The sequence below is a fragment of the Aythya fuligula genome, chromosome 11 (assembly GCF_009819795.1).
Source record: "Aythya fuligula isolate bAytFul2 chromosome 11, bAytFul2.pri, whole genome shotgun sequence".
In the NCBI taxonomy this organism is placed as follows: Eukaryota; Metazoa; Chordata; class Aves; order Anseriformes; family Anatidae; genus Aythya; species Aythya fuligula.
In genome coordinates this window covers 11,314,589-11,331,177 of record NC_045569.1, presented here as the reverse complement: position 1 = coordinate 11,331,177, position 16,589 = coordinate 11,314,589, and the positions used below count along the sequence as shown (strand labels likewise).

The 16,589-nt window shown below is 37.7% G+C and overlaps 1 protein-coding gene across 1 annotated transcript in view; it reads right to left on the bottom strand.

Moving 5' to 3' along the window:
- The window catches only part of TRPM7 (transient receptor potential cation channel subfamily M member 7), a 53,883-nt gene that overhangs the window by 30,495 nt on the left and 6,799 nt on the right, over positions 1-16,589 (bottom strand). Inside the window, exon 2 of the mRNA XM_032194677.1 lies at positions 1,662-1,741. Coding sequence (XP_032050568.1) covers positions 1,662-1,741 — 80 coding nt within the window. The remainder of the gene's footprint in view (positions 1-1,661; positions 1,742-16,589) is intronic.

Sequence of the window (16,589 nt, the reverse complement as noted above, 5' to 3'; positions counted from 1 at the left end):
CACATGATTACAGAAAGATTACTGCACTACAGTAAATGGAAAATGCTGCAAAAGTGAATATTTTCATCATGGTAACTTCTCTATCTTACGTGACTGCTGTATATGCATCAACCAACAGTGTATCAATATTTTGTTTTCCTGCTAATAATTTTATTAATAACTAAAGATAGCATAGCAGATAAAAATTTCTATCACTGTTTTCTGTAATTTTCATAAGTATTTGCCACAAAACCACAGTAAGAGCTGGTATGCAACAGCATAAAATTACATGTTTTATACAGACTGCATTTGATTCTTTTATGCACAGCTCATGAACAGCAAGCAATTTGTCTAAACTGAAGGACACCGTCCGATGGGAAAGTTGTAAAGTCCCTTACATACTCCAATAGGTTAACCCAAAAGGGCAACTGTTGAAGATCATTTTGTTCCTTGGGAAATGCTTTGGGAATTTTAACAGCTTCCTAATTACTTTGTTTGCATTTGTAAATTTTCCATGTGCTATAATCATGGCTATAAATTCTAAAAGCTTCTCATGTCACATGGTTTCAAGGAATGTGGTGAATTATTTACAATAACTGAAAAATTGTAATGCTTTTCCTTTGTTCTTTTTCTGCCTAAAAACAAATTCTTAGAGGTAAAATAATACCTTACTCCTAAAAAAAACAAGTGATTTATAATTTCTTTTCATGGAAAAGACTGAAATGGAAGTTTTCCAAAGCTCGGAAGAAGGTTTTTAAACAGATCTCAAATATATGAAGCTAAAGAAAGCTGATCTGAAATCTACTAGGGCATCAGTTATCATTTTGGTTAGACATAATTGCCTTAAAATACCAATTTAGATTCTATTTTACTTTGATGTATGACACAGATGCCATGACCTTGCCTATCAAGTTTCAAGCATTGTAGGAACTCTTAAATTATCCCTATGGCACTTTGTGAAAGTAAATGCTTACGTATCTAATGTTAGAGCTATCCCTAACTTGATTCCTTCCACATTTGGGACTTAGTAGAAGGTAAAACAGCACACGAGATATACAAAGTATCCTTCATCTAGTCTCAGTCTCCCCTCTAAAAACATATTCCCCCATTTTTCAATCTCATTTTATTCCTTACAGATCTTACAGAATGAAAAATGATTAGAAATGACATGGAATCTTTTGATAACTGACCTATTGTTTTGTTTACCTTCCCTGGAATTGATGCTTTCTCCAACCTCTGTTTTGCAAGTAACATCATGATTCTCATTTTTCTTTATTCTACTTTCTACAAATACTTAATCTCTTCTTACTTCACTGACAGGTCTATTTTTCCACTTTACCATACATTCACACAGTTCTTTAAATTCAAGTAAAGTATCTCTCTGAGACTGTGACTTTCCAAAAATTTGCCACAAAAAAAAAAAAAAAATCCACGCTGTAGACACACCACAGACATCACTAGAAGGACTGCTAAGTAAAGAGAACAGGGGAACATCTATTGGAGATTTCTGCAATGCCAAATAGGTTCAAGAAAAAAAAAATCCAAGCTAAAGAAAGAGTGACAATGCCCAGACAAAAAAAAGACTGAACTAAAAACAGTACTTTATACAAATCGAGTAGTTAGTCCAAATATCTATTACACAGTCTTACAGTAACAGCTTTCTTGCAGCATTTCTAGTTTACCTGTGGGGGTCTTTTGAACTTGGTATAATATACACACACTCCCTCTTGGTGAAAGTATTTTCTATCCAGGATTTCTGGGACTGGAGAAAAAAAAAAAAAAAAGTATTATAAAATACAAATAATAAAACTTTACACTGAAAAATACTTTCTAAAAAAATAGGTATTAGGGTGTGAGGAGTTTTTTTTGTTGTTGTTGAGTATTTTCAGCTTAAACTTGAAACATGTTTCAACCATGAAATGAACAATACACACTTCCTCAAATGCTTACCTATTCTAATAGGTGGACCTGATTTCATTTGTTTAAACAACCACGTAACACTATCTTATACGATAACCTCAAGATTACACACTAAACATTATCCGTAATGCTCTATGCCTATGTCAGGTTTCAGCAATTCACTGGGAAAGGAACTCGGATGGATTTTTATCAACTAAAAACAAGAAGCAGCTCTGGAATGCCAATCTTCACCTTATGCAATATTACTTTAAAATCTTATTAAGATTATATTAAGGTTTCTTCATTGCTGACACCTGTTTTACACTTACATTTTACCTTCAGAAAGCTTTGAGAAATTTCATACCTGAACTATTCTATAATGAGGAGGGAAAAAAAGACTAGCGTATGTTATTCAAAGGTATGAGAGTTCTGTGGTATGAAGAAATCAATGTTTTATTTTTTTCTTCTGTTGTAGCACAGGATTCAGTAAAGATGTACTGTTTTTCCACTCACTGCCATTTCAAGATCAATTTAAGATAACAGAGGAATTATTGCAAGTAGGACCGTAGCAGCTAATTTTAAAATAGGCCCCTGGAAAATTGTTCCTCAACCGTCTACCCTCTTTCAAAACCTTTCCCAGACTCAGCAGATCTTTCCCACATTACTCATTATCGTTTCCCTCCAATTTTTTGTTTAGCGAACTTTGACAATGAATCTGTTGAGACAGCAACAAGCTCCTGCTCCAACTTCTGCCTTCACACTGCGAGGGCCACGAGCCTCTTCCAAGGATGGAAAGGTGCAGGGGTACTGACACTTCTCAAGAGAGAAAGAGGAAGGGGAGAAGAACAGGAGAAGTATAATCCCTAGGGAAAAATCACAGGTGGGAAGAGGATTTGCACCCAACAGAATGAGAATCCACACCATATATTTTACATTTAAATTAATATTTTAGACATCTGGGATAAGTAGCCATGGCTATCATTTGCTACTGTCCTACCTTCTTTTCCTATACAGAGAAAAGGATGCTGTCGTGATGTAGGAAAAAAAAAAAAAAAGGCCTAGCAGGGAAGATGCAGAACTGCAGAACATTAAATATTACATGCAATCATGGTGTTAAAAAAGATTCCATACTTAAGCAGCTTTTCTTTTTTTTCCTTTCTTCTTAAATTTCTTACGTCTTTGTAGGAGGAGATAAAGATTGAAGGGAGTGACTCTTAGCAGTCCAAGACACCTGTGGCCTTACATGCAGCTGGGCTCAAAACAGCTTTAGCTCTTCTCTGTTTTTTATCAGAAGATTAGCAGTGTTATAAAAGTAGATTTGATATATATAAATTTATAAGTATATCTATTTTATATGGAAAAATAAATGCATATTAGGAACGCCTAGGGTTTTTATCTTTCTTCTCTCAGTATTTTTAAACATTATTAAGCTCTCACCTTGGACTTTGTGATATGAATCCCAGTTCTGGAAGTTGCTTTCTGCTTTGTCAAGAGTCCCCACTGTTTATGAGTAAGTATTTCTGTACTGCATTTCTTAAAACTGAGGTCTTTGTACGGACATTATTTTAACGCTGCAATAGTTTAAACTTGAATAGGAGCTCTGCAGATCCTCCAGAATATAGAGAAGAGCAATTTAATGCCAAATGCTGGCTAAAACCACACCTTGAAGCAAGCTTTCACAGGCATAAGAAGCTAGTTATTGAAATCTGAGGTATATAAACCACATGTAATTATGTCAATTGCTCCACGCAATATTATTATTAATAAGTAATGATCAAAGCTGAGGACAAGGAACACTAATTCGTAACACAACACCAGTTCTCAAAATTTTAAGAGAAATACTGATTATTTTTTTTTGATCTTAAAGTACGTAGTTTCACTCTAAGGATTTCTGTTTACTCTTCAGCAGTGAAAGTGTCCTCAGTAGAGCACAGGTACATCTATACTACTTGCACAAAGGAGGATCTATATTATTAAAACATACTTGGAACTTTTCATCTGGTAAAACTAGATCTTCTCCAGAAGCACTCCTGTACTCTAATTAATACTTATCACAAGAGATTTTATACAGAACCTGCTAATTACAGAGTCTTGTTTTCAGCCAAGGGGCAGGGCAGGCAGAGGAAAAAACAAAAAGAACAGAGAAATCGAGAGACATTTCCCATAGACGGGTGAAGATCACATGAAAAAACCTGGGAGAACTGACGCACTTTATTTACAGGGAATGTACTATCAACTATTAGCTAACACTCCTGTAATGACCAAAAGGAGAAGGAAGATGATGTGAGGACACCGCTAAGATAAGGAAGTAATTCTTAAGGGTAATTACTGCAACTAATTTGTCAGCTAAAGATTAAGTTAAAATAAGAGATCAAGTCTGTAGTCAATGGTAAGAAAAAACTACATAGAATTAATCTATTATAAAAAAATCCTCGCTCTTATTAAAGCTTTTTAATTCTCTCTACGGAACACAACCACACCTTTTAACCTCTGCTTATAGCAACTGGACAACTTCTGTTAATCACAGTGATGTTAGTCTGTTTTGCCAGTGTGTTTTAGAAGGGGGACCTTCATGATGGCTACAGGCAACATGGGTCAGCTCTCATACAGGGAGCTTTGTAGCACTGCTGTTCAAAAAAAAAAAAATCAATCAAACAAAAACAAAAACAAAACAAAACAAAAAAAACAATGTATAAGCTAGTTTGTAGGGAACTATAACCCCCACACCCCCTCAAAACATAAAGGTCAGGTATTAGCAGAAAGTCTAAGTGGTATAAACCAATGCATTGCTTTTCATCTCTTCACTTTCTCTACTTTTAACCTTGCATCTCGAAAAAACAACTTAGCTTTCCATATTCTCTCCCATGCCTTTAAAACCTCTCCAACTTAACAAAATTTAAGTCTTGCAAGAAAAATGTTAATACAATTAGTATTACCCCAGAACAACCTTCACTATCTTTTCCTACAGATAAAAGTTACCTTTGAAGTTTTACCCGATTAAGACTTGTAGCAATCAATGTTGGCAGGATCTCATCTGCACAAGAAACAAAACTTGTCTTTCACTTTTTGGAAGATATACCACAGAAACTACCCATTCTTGGCCCTGAAGTGCCTGATGACATTTTAGCTGTAGAGGGAGAAGCAAAGTACCTTAACTCTGGTTGCACTGATTTCTCACTAGACAAAATTCACAGTGTATTTCCATATTTCTGAAAGAACTTCAACAAACAGAACACACGGATCTGATTCAGTAAGCTAGAAGAGATATATTAACCCTGGGGTCATGGTTAAAGGAAGTACTTTAAACTACTTCCAATAAATAAGTCCTTTCAAAAGTTTCGTAAGTGCTGAAACAATTATAATTGACATTTGAAACAAAATGCATACAAGTATTTGCTGAACTACTAACTACAGAGAACATACCTGACTACTGGACTTCCAACTTCTGGAAGGATCTGAATGCCAAAATAACCCCACAGCCTTTCAAAGCAGGTAGAAATTTTCCCAGGACCTTCTTAGGCATTAGTTATTTTTGCTTCAACAATAGCATTAGCACTCCAAAGTATCAATAATATAAATAATTTAAGTATCCCTGCCTAAGATTTGTGGAACTCTTTATGTTATCTTTAGTGAAATTCGTGATGGATACTTCTAGTAAGTCTCTTTGTAGAATGAAACATTTAACACAAAGTTAACTAAGTTCATGTTTGTTTTTATATAACAGGTTACAAATGAAAAGAAGCAAAGTACAGCATGAGATCAGGTCTCAAAAAAAAAAAAAAAACACCACATACTGCAATGCCTTATCAAGCTATTCTGAAATTCTCCAAGTTTATCCAACAACTTTGGCGTGAATTATTTTCCTGACGAACACAAAAGATCTATACAGATCTTAAAAAAAAAACTTGCATGATTCAACAAACACAAATTTGACAGACCTAAATGTACTAGTATGGCTGACAATCACAAACTTGTTGACATACAGAAGGATTCCAACTTATTCTTTCTCCTCATTTATAGCATTTCATACTGTTGAAGGATCCTAAATTATAGAATACTTGTTAAAAATATAAGTTTAAACTTACCCCAAATATAGACTGTTGAATCTGCAATACTACATACCAACCTAGAAGTGCTGCTGACTACTTTTTTTTTTTTTTTTTTTTTTTTTAATAAAGCAAAACAGCTGACCTGGATTTAAAACAGAAGTCGTATTACAGACTATTACTTTTGTGGACGGTTGATAATACAGATTTCATCTACTGATTGCATAAACCTTGTTTTCAAATTGAGAAGTTACATCCACTTCTATGGCATCTCGTATTCCAACTTTCAAATCTTTGCTTATACCATGTTAGAGTTCAATAAATGCAATAGTTTTTAAAGGAAAAGATCTCCCAATTTTATTTTTCCTTTATTTAAAAATAAAAGACTTTCCTTACTGCCTCCAATTTTCCAAAAGGTTGAGTTTTCTATTTGGGCAAGGAACAATAATGGAAAGTCTCAGCAAGCCTGAAAACAAGAAAATACAACGGAAAGCCTCTGCAGCATGATTACTCATGCTAGTGCTACCATAGAGCAGTCCTATCAGTCTAGGCCTCTTACAACCAAGAAAATAAATTTTAAAACATCTGCATAAAGACATTTTGTACTCAAGAACATCCCTTAGCTTGTCTATTCAAGGAAACATCCACAAATAAGTTGCTACTTTTTATGTAACTACTTACACTGCACACACACTGTATGATTTACAAGAGAATCTCTTATCTAAGAAACCCACTCCGTTGGTCAAGCGTGGTGTGTCATGGGACTGAGCTGTGATCCCTGCCCAGCTAACACCTACTAGAGCACTCAGCTCCTGTAGCTACAGCTTAAAGGCAGAAAATCCATACAAACCTTTGTCTTACCACTTTTGTGCTCCATGGCTGAATAAAAACAAAGAAAGCCAAGCAACTAGGACAAACATGGTATCAAAATAAGTTAATGCATATCAAATAGTTTAGAATTCATAAAACTTCTTGTGGAAAGAAGTGATGCAAACAAAATCTGTGCTTGATCTCACTGCAAAGATTTCCAGCAAGGGCTTCCAGCCCTTACAGCAGTGAGAAGAGCACTGGACTTGTTCTCACCACAGGTTAACTGAACAATACTGAAAACGCGCAGTCCAGGATAAGCCAGGAACAAAGCCCGCGTATGGGGTGGAGATATCGGAAAGGCAGTTATGCATACATATCCCAAAGAAAATATCTAACGTTTTGTATTGAAAAATCCTAAGAGAGTACAACTCATTTCCTCAAGGAAACGTTTAACCGCCTGCAGTCTTCAGAACTCCTTTAGCTAACATTAAGTGTGTAAGCAGATGAGAGGAGAAAAGAAAAAAGATAGGCAACTTGATGCCATGTATTTGCTAGCATTCATTTTAAACTCTTGGCTCCAGCAAACCAGACATTTAATTCACTTGCTTTCCTTTCAATTTAAAATTATATACCTCTGTAATTACTGTTTGCTTTGTTTTGCCTTTTTTAAAGGAGGGGGGAAGAATACAAAACATTTAGTGAGCTAGCATTAAAAACTATATATAAAGACTGCTGAAGAATAACAGCACTGCCTCTCCACAGAATATGCAATGAATGCAAAAATGCTTCAAAATTTGTTGAATCAATTATTAGAATATCACTAAGTCTTACCAATTGTTCTAGTAACTGGGGGATATGTGCAGTACCAGAAAAATAATACACCTAAAGAGCGTCATAATGCCAGTCATATTTATACAGAGTGCTTTGGTATATCCCCATGGAAAATGAAATACAAAATGTCACCCTGAACAATGAAGGATAATGTATTAACCTAAAACTGTTGTTTAATACTGTAGAAATTATTTTTTTTTTTTTTTTTTTTTTTTGCAAGGGCATTTTACCTGCAGTCCAGGGTTATTTTATTATCACTTTGAAACAACTACTAGCCTCATCTACAAGAAAAAGTTATTTATCTTCCTCACACACACACATGCTGGGACACCTTCTGCCAGCAAACCTGAATGGCCCAGACACAGACAGATCCCATCGCGCACACAGTGTCTCGGCTGTGCTGAAGATCCTGTTCTGAGCAGAACAGTTCACCTGGCTGAACTCCACTCCTAAGAAACTGAACACCTCTAGTTTTCTAGGTTGAAATGTTTCTCCAGTGAAGATATCACTAGAAAATACTGTGCTCAACAGTAAAAACAAAAACACACAATATTTTTACTTAAGAAAAAAAAAAAGTTGAGGAAGCAAGGAGGAAAAAGGGCACTCAAAGAACATCATCTGCCGATCCTACTGCACAGCACATTCAGAAACAGACCTCAACTGAGCCAGCAAGCACAGATAGGAATCTTCGTATCAATGGCTCCCTTAGTGCTGAAAACAGATCTTCAACAATCCTATTCTTTATTAAACAGTTCAGGAGATTTGCTCTGAACAGTTTTCACAGCAATCCAGGTCTCTAACAGAGTGGCTATTGTTTTGCCAAGTTCTTCTCTGACGTAACACGGTCACCACTTAACTCACCAAATCCGTCTGCAGTTTTGGATGCAAAGAATACTTTGTCAAAAGGGATTTTTTCAGCACTCCCTCAAACTTGATGAAAATGATTCCGATGTACTATTTAGAGAATGGGCAGCTCCTGTGGGAGTTTCTCCACCAAGCAAATCACACAGCATAAAATAGAGTTGGTTATACTTGGTAGACTCATTCAAGTCAGGCAACCATAAGTTCATACACAGAACTTAACACTCTGAAGCTCTTATTTTTAATCCTGATACACCAGAATAAAACCCACAGATCTTGTATTCTTGGGACATTTTTACTAAGTTCAGACTTGATTCATTTTATCCACATTATGGGGGGAAGATATTTTCTACCTGCAGAAGAGATCTTGCAATGGGCAACTCAGAGCAAATGCAAACCAAAGTATCCTATACGTGGGAGGAGAAGAGGGAAGGGGCAGATGCTCTATATTGCTTTTTGTGTCCCAGCTTTAATCAACAGAAATTTGGAATTTTGTTAAGAAAACAGAAGAAGGTAAAACAGTTTCGCTGTTGTAAACCAGAGTAAGTAAATTGATTTCAATGTAGTTTACATTTTGAATCCTCAATACTAATGAAATATCAAGAAAAAAAAATCAGCTCTACTGAAGAATCTAAAATTGGTTTTCTATAGACTTCCAGACCAAACACATTTCAATGTATTCCACAAAAAAAATCAAAAGTTTATATCAAAGCTATGATGTAGAAGCAACAAACCAGGAATTAGCCCACTGAGTTTTCAAAGGAGATAAAAGGAATTCTTCACTCCCCAAAATTTAAAACCTTCATTTCTGATGAGAGTCTTGAAACAGAAGGATAGAAAGAGAGCACGTGGTAATAACCACACTGAAATATAGATACAGCTTTTCACCCAGCATTTTTAACTTTAATAGTCACTTCACTTTGTTCAAATGAGAGATTCTAAAATACACAGAGTCAAAGTACATACCTTCTTCAAAACCTATTTTTAAGGATTTCCAGTCACTAATATAAACCAACCCCAAATGTCTTACATTTTTAAAGACACAGCCTACTTTTCCTTCCTCACCTACAGCGATAAAATGGCATACTTTGCATCGTCTTCACTTCTCTCAGCACAGATTTATCTGAAGCTTATTGCTGTTCTAATCTATCTTACTGCTTGCAGATTGCAAGCCTACACACACTCTTAAATAAGACCAGTAGGAAGGTAAAGTTAAGTCAGCCTACTTCACAACATGGCAAAGAAGTGATGCCAAGTGGGTCAACTCATTTCATCAAGGATGGCCATTCTTCCTGCAGGGCCCAGTGGGCCATACTGGGCATGTCTGCTGAGATCCTTGCGTATCCTGGCTCACCAAATTTACTGCATGAGATTTACTGCTTAGCTCAGTTCATACTTCACCTTTCTGGCAAGTGCTGGGCTTACTTACCTCGCATATGTCACACAGGATGTATGAACAGGCAATCCTACGAACTCTTTTTTTTTTTTTTTTTTTTTTTCCAGGAATAAGGCTTAGAGCAAGTTATCACAGGTAAAACAATCAGCACAGCCTGGATCTGTTGGCTGTCCTCCCCGAGCGATTTCCAGTTCCTTCCCCATCACGCGGGGAGTACAAATCACAGACTTGAAAAAGGAGTTAACAGTGGTCACCTCAGGAAATACAGTGCTAGGAAAAGGTTCCTGCCACCAGCCAAATAATTAATCCTACCTTCAATTTTCTTCTTAATTGCTCCCAGATGAAAAAAAAAAAAAAAGCTCAGCTCTGGCTGCCGCTATTCATAGACAGCATACAGGCTGTGAGTTCACCTCACCTAATGCAAAGATACATTTCAACTTTATTTGAGCTGCAGATTCAAAGGAGGTCCTCCCTTTCTGGTTCATGAAGTACACGAACGTCTGATTAATGCATTTTATGCTAAAGCATGTAAGAGCTACGAAAGCAAACTGGAATTGTACATGTTGTTGGTCTTGCTCTACAACTTCTTAGCCTGTTCCATTGACATATCTGACATATTTTTAATGTCATATGAAGAAAGGTACTTCTCTGTCATCACAGTATGGATTTTGGTGCCTGCTGACCTATGTAGGCTATTATTAACTCACTAGAGCAATGGAAACATCTTATCACTAAGGGATGGTTGACATAGCTGGCCTCGGACAACCCTCTGAATTCCTTAAAAAACAAACAAACAAAAAAAAAACACACAGAACAGGAGAACAGGAAGCCTTATACTTTAAATTACTACAGATCATTATTTCTCTGAGTAGCATAGGTGAGAGGGAAGAGCAAAATAACACATTAGCCTACATGCAAAATAGGTGACAGCATCAGATCACTGCTAGGGATGATGAAATTTAACATAACTTGCCTTTAGACAGAGTAAAGAAGGAGAACCAATTTATGTTCATAATGAAAACTACCAGCATTAGGAAGGAGGCCTATCAGCAAGAATGCAAAGAACCACCTGAAATAGATCAGGAATTTTGTTTGCTTTACTGGCAAGTACTATTTAAAAGGCACTTTATAGAAGTTACACAAGTCATCTCAGAGCAGAAAAATCATTAATACTAGCTTAGTATTAAAATGGTAGCATTCAACATGATGTCTGAGGGAGACAGGAATTAGTCATACAATCTCTGAACCACTTTGCTTTCTTGGGAAGTGGAACAGATGCATTACTCATGGATAGGACCACGCAGGTGTGACAGGGTAAATTGTCTTTACCCCTGTTCTCTATATTGTACCTGCCTGTACATGTGTGCATGCAAAATATGCCAAAATTTGCTAGCTACACTAGGGGAAGCAACCATTTCAGTCAACTCTCTATGGCAAACAGAGTTGTTAGAGATTAAAATAGAACGGAGAAAGTAGATTGACTGGGGAGAAAGAAAACAAGAATTTGCCACAGAATAGCTCACCTACTATAGAATTATGAAAATTTCACTATTCTTAAATTCAGCTCATTAACAAAGAGCTACAGGTTCAGTTACGCTTTCATTGCCTGTCAGGACAAAGCACTATCATAACAGAGCTAGATAAGCAGGCAATTGCTCAAGAGTGCGCACTGACTGCAGCCCTCATCTCTGGGCCTAAGCAGCGTGACAGCATTCTAGAGACATCCACGGGCCGAAATCCTTATCAGAAGATAAAGTTCCCCACTAAAACTATGTGGGTAGTTTCTGTTTATTCTAGAAAAGTGCAAACAAAAAAAAATTTAACGGGGTTTATTTAGGCAAATGTTAAAGCAGCTAGTTACTGCCTGAAATAATACATAATGCTCATTTAGGCACTTCAAAAATTTCCACCCTCTGCTTCTGAGAGGAACAATCAGTTGTTTGAGCTACCCAGTCTTATTTTGTTAACTTCTCACAAAGGAAGTCTTACATGAAAATCAAGCTCTCCATCACAACCTGATGCTGACTGCTGAAATACTCTTTTAAACCAACTCTCCCATTAGCATTCAGCCATTTTATTACTAGTGGGTTTTAAAAGTCTCAACTACAGTTTTACATCCTTCTCCCTGGGTACTTATTTTAAAAATCATAGCTGGAGCTGTAAAACCTACACAATGCAATGTACTGTGTGAGAGCTTAAAATCATTCATCTTATCTTCAAGTCAATACTCAGGCTGCTGAAGTGCTCCATTTCACTGCAAAAATTACCAAAACCACTACACCACTTCCAATCACACAACCCTTCACATGCACATTGCAGTAGTAATTAGGATATCTGTGCTTTTTTGTAGTTCTTAAGCACAGGCTTAATCTAGCTCTGGTCAGCTCTAATGCAAAAAGTTTCTCTCTAATCCTGCTCTTACCGGGCTGCCTCAGCAAGCCTGAGTCCCCAAGCCGAGCACTCAACCCAAAAATACAAAACTCTAATTGAGCACTTGTATGGACTTGAAATGCTGATTCACCAAGTTAGACTGTGTCAACTAAAAAGCAGAATCACCTGTGGGGACAAAAAAACTTTTTTCCTCCAGTAGGGAAAACTAAATGCATCCCAAGAAGAATTTGGAATGTAGACAGACATCCATTCCAAATGACTGCTCACTAACTGAAGGGACACTGAAGCAGTGCAGGTAGCTCCCCAGGATGTAGTTTACCATCTTAACCCTCTCACTTGTTTTTTGTTAGAGGCACAGCGATAAAGTTATCCTCTACTTGAGCAGATGGAAGAAACTACAGTTTTTCCAGCTCTCCCACCAAATGTTGATGCAGAAGAGCAGGCTACCCAAAGAACCAAGCTACCTGCAACGTAACTATGTTAAGCATTGCAAATCTAAATAATCACACACAAATTACAAATATGATTTTTAGAGTATATTCTGAAAAGCAAGTAGCCTTTTTTTTTTTTTTTTTTTTTCAGGTGGTAGGGGGAAGGAAAATAAGTGATATGGAAAAGATCAGAATACCACTTCCACTTCATAAATGTTTTCTGTTTAGTTTCTTTTTTTTCCAACATACTGGCTTCCAGTAAAACTCACCAATGTTGAGGGGCACGTGGCACAAAGCCATACCTATGCTGTCACATACTACACTGAGCTCCTTGCTGGCTGACTGAGGGAAAGGAGTGAAGGCAGACCAGAATTCTAGAAAAACAGAAGCAAGAGTAAGTAAGTGGAAGTCCTGGCAACAGCAAAACCAAGATACATAGGAAAAAATCTTTGTTTTAACAGATGCAATTCCTAAAATTATACAGCAAAGGCTCAGTCAGAGAGGACAAGCAGAGCAAGTCACCACTCTGCTCTCCCACCCTTTCCCCAGACACGTGCCACTGCCCCTCACACCAGCAGTCACATACTGGTCCTTCGGAGAACTGATTTGTCTCCTAAACCAGCAATGTTATTTCCAGGAAAACAGCGAGTAGCTTTGACATCAGAATGAAATGATTCAGATGCAAAAACTAAGGCAGGGGAAAGGACCACATGGCCATGATCAGGGTGGGAACAAGGGAATTAGGACAGCCCCTTTGGCAGCAGTAAACTACTGGGCTAGCAAACAGCACGAGCTGATCTAAGCGTACTGTCAAGATAAAACAAAATAATCCCCCAAAGCACACGTACTTGAGGCATCCAAGAAAAGATCACAAACCTGTCATTCAAAAAGGCTTTCTTTTTAAGCAACGGCATGCTGATGTTCAGGAAGGAAAGGTAGCTAAGATGGTGTTTACTTCTTGGAGAGCTGCCAACAAAGCAAGAACGTATTGCCTAAGGTCACGCGTTAGGTGAGCAGATATCCCGCGTTTGAGAATAGCTTTCATTCTGATCTGGCACTGAAGACTTTCTTTTCTTAACTCATTGTATAATTAAAACCCAACTAACTAATACATTAATTAATCACAAAAGATTTTTCTTGTCCTACATACAAGCTCTTTATATGTGTCAGAAAAACTGTGAAAAATCCAGTAATGACACCCAGGAGAATAGTCAAAAAGACTAACTTTAACTTAGCAATGTTAATTTTTGTAGGTTCTCTCTGCAAAAAGAAGCAAAGAGCTGCTCTGAATCCCCCTCAGTCTCAGCTCAGCAAGCCCAGGGAGACTCAGTGCCTCATCAGCTTCTGTGAATAATCCTCCCCCTCTCTTCAAAGTCTACCTGTATCCTCCTGCAGATTGCCTGTCTGAATGTGATCCAAAAACATTTTTCTACAAATGAAAACAGGATTTTTCTTGAAGGCACAAGTTGTCTTGTGTATTTCCTACACCAGGAAGGAAGCCCAGCTGTTTGTATCATGTAGTCCAGCAAGGTGCTATGACTATATTCACACCAAACACTTCTCATAGTCCACACAACAGCAAGCACAACCACGCTGACGCATCCAAACAACGACTCGTTTGTTAGCAGCAGAACAGTCACTTGTAACACTAGCTTGGGGCCGAAACTGGGACAAGAATGATTAGTGTTTTCTGTCCTATTTCCCTATATAACCAACCTAACAACACCACATCGTTCTATTAGTGCATCTGAAACAATTACAAAGAATTTCGCAGTGAAGAGTGCCCAGGTTCTACACACAGAGGTAGAAATGATGAAGAAAACTGCATGCAGACAAACTGTTTTTCCTATGGCTTGAAAACTCCAAAGGATTTTTCTGCATAAGAGTTTCATAAAAGAAAGAAAAAGTCAGGCAAATTGCTCAATGAAGCAAAGGCGTAAATCCTCATCAAAAGCATTTCTGAAGTTGGAACAAATTAAAAGGACAAAGGTTAGTTAGGGGATACTTCACTTTTCAATGCCTCTGGCTGCAAGGCCAGTTTAGGAGGTTAATGTCCATCCCAGGCTGCACAACTTTGCTTAGTGCCTCTCACACAGGCCAAGGTACGTGCCAGAAGGGCTGCCACATGGACTAGTGCACAGCGTAACCCCACAAACATTGTCAGCAGCACAGTTAAGAAGCCAGTAAACTACAGCTTGTGAAATTGGGAACAAACCTCTTCCAACTTGTTGAACATCCATCCAGAGGCATCACAACACCAGACAAGTCTAAGTTCCTTGAAAGTTGTCTAGGATATTTGTCAGCTTTGGTATCAGTGATTTACTCCTTCCCTAGCATGAGATTACTACTATGAGCAGGAATTCCTCCAAAATAAATCACAAGCTTTTTGTCTGAGACTCACCCCCAGCCAGAAAGGTTTCCAGTGCTTTCAGTTACATGTTGTTTTTTTTTTTTTTTTTTTAAATTTGCTCTGGAAACTACCATTTGGACAGCACTGCAGTCAGGGAACCAACGACAAACTGGCAATACTCTGTAATTTAAAACCTCGTTAACTGCATCCTCTTTTGTAGATTAACTAATTTTTATAATTGAAGAGAAAGTTGATTAACAGTTCTGCAATTACACAACTGGTATTTTTAGGCTCCAATCATGTCTCACTTAAGCACATAACAACCTACTCAGGTGATTGAAGTTATGCCCAACTACGCATTTGCATGATCACAGCAGCCACTGGGACAGGCTTTGAAAGGAAGCTGAGCATTTTCAGACCGGCTCTAGCCACAAACTACTATACTGGATTGAGCTTACTACACAAAGCTAATTAGACATGCAGTTTTAATTACGCGGTACATCAACATGACCGCCTTTGAACTTGGTCACACGGCTGCCGTGCTGAGCTTTATCGAACACAGCAGAATGCAGCTCCACTCTCTCCTACCCCAAATGAATTGGTTCAACTTTTTCAGAAAGTTAAACAGGGATGGGAATAGCCCTAAGAAAAACAAGTAAATAGCATGTTAAGATCATGAAGAAAAAAAAAATCTAGAAATATTTTGTTTTATGAGACAGGTTACCAGCAGTGGATCATTTGCCAATAGAATAAACTTGATGGGAGGGGGAGGAGGAGTCATACCCATCTCGATGGGGGCTCAGTTCACAAAGAAAAACTACAGCACAGTGGATCTGTGAAAAAAGGTTACTTTACTCATATTTGGTAGAATGCGTTCAAAAAGCAAGGTAAAGAAAAACATCCTCTCTAAACCAGAATGTAGATACATAACTATGCCAGCATAGCTACCACATGCCTACAGTACAATTAGACAAGGTCTGCAGTGCAATTTGGTTTGTATTTTGAAGAGGCTACAGAACCTGACTCGTGATGGCACAGCTCCATCCATGGCAGCACACAAGGCTGCATACAAGGCTGTAACATTTAGAAAACACTCATGAAGAGTAAGTGACACACTGACTAATCGGACACTTACTAATGTGATGGCACAGATCAACTCTCAAACATCTCAGAGCAAGCTTCCGCAGCAAATTCACAGCTGATGTCAAGTTTGGGGTGTCACGTCCCATCTTTCTAAGACTCTGAACATGATCCAACTGTCTCATACCAACACTAGCATTTATGCAGTCACATGGAGAGCCGATTCAGGGAAATGACCAGCAAAACAATTAATCCTCAAAGGAAGAAAAAAAAAAGGAAGTGATTAGATTACATTTTTATTCATTCAGATCCTTGAAACAGCTGAGCAACTGAGCGGAGTGAAGCACAAAGGGAGGGGTGCAAGGGTGACAGCCTAGGCTTAGCTGGGGTTATACTGGGCTACAACCACACCTTTCAGATGACTTTTGACAGATCTGGGAGTGGCTATTAAAGATGTTATGGTCCTGACCATCAACTTTGGTCGTATCTGAAGTTATTACCCTGTAACACACGTC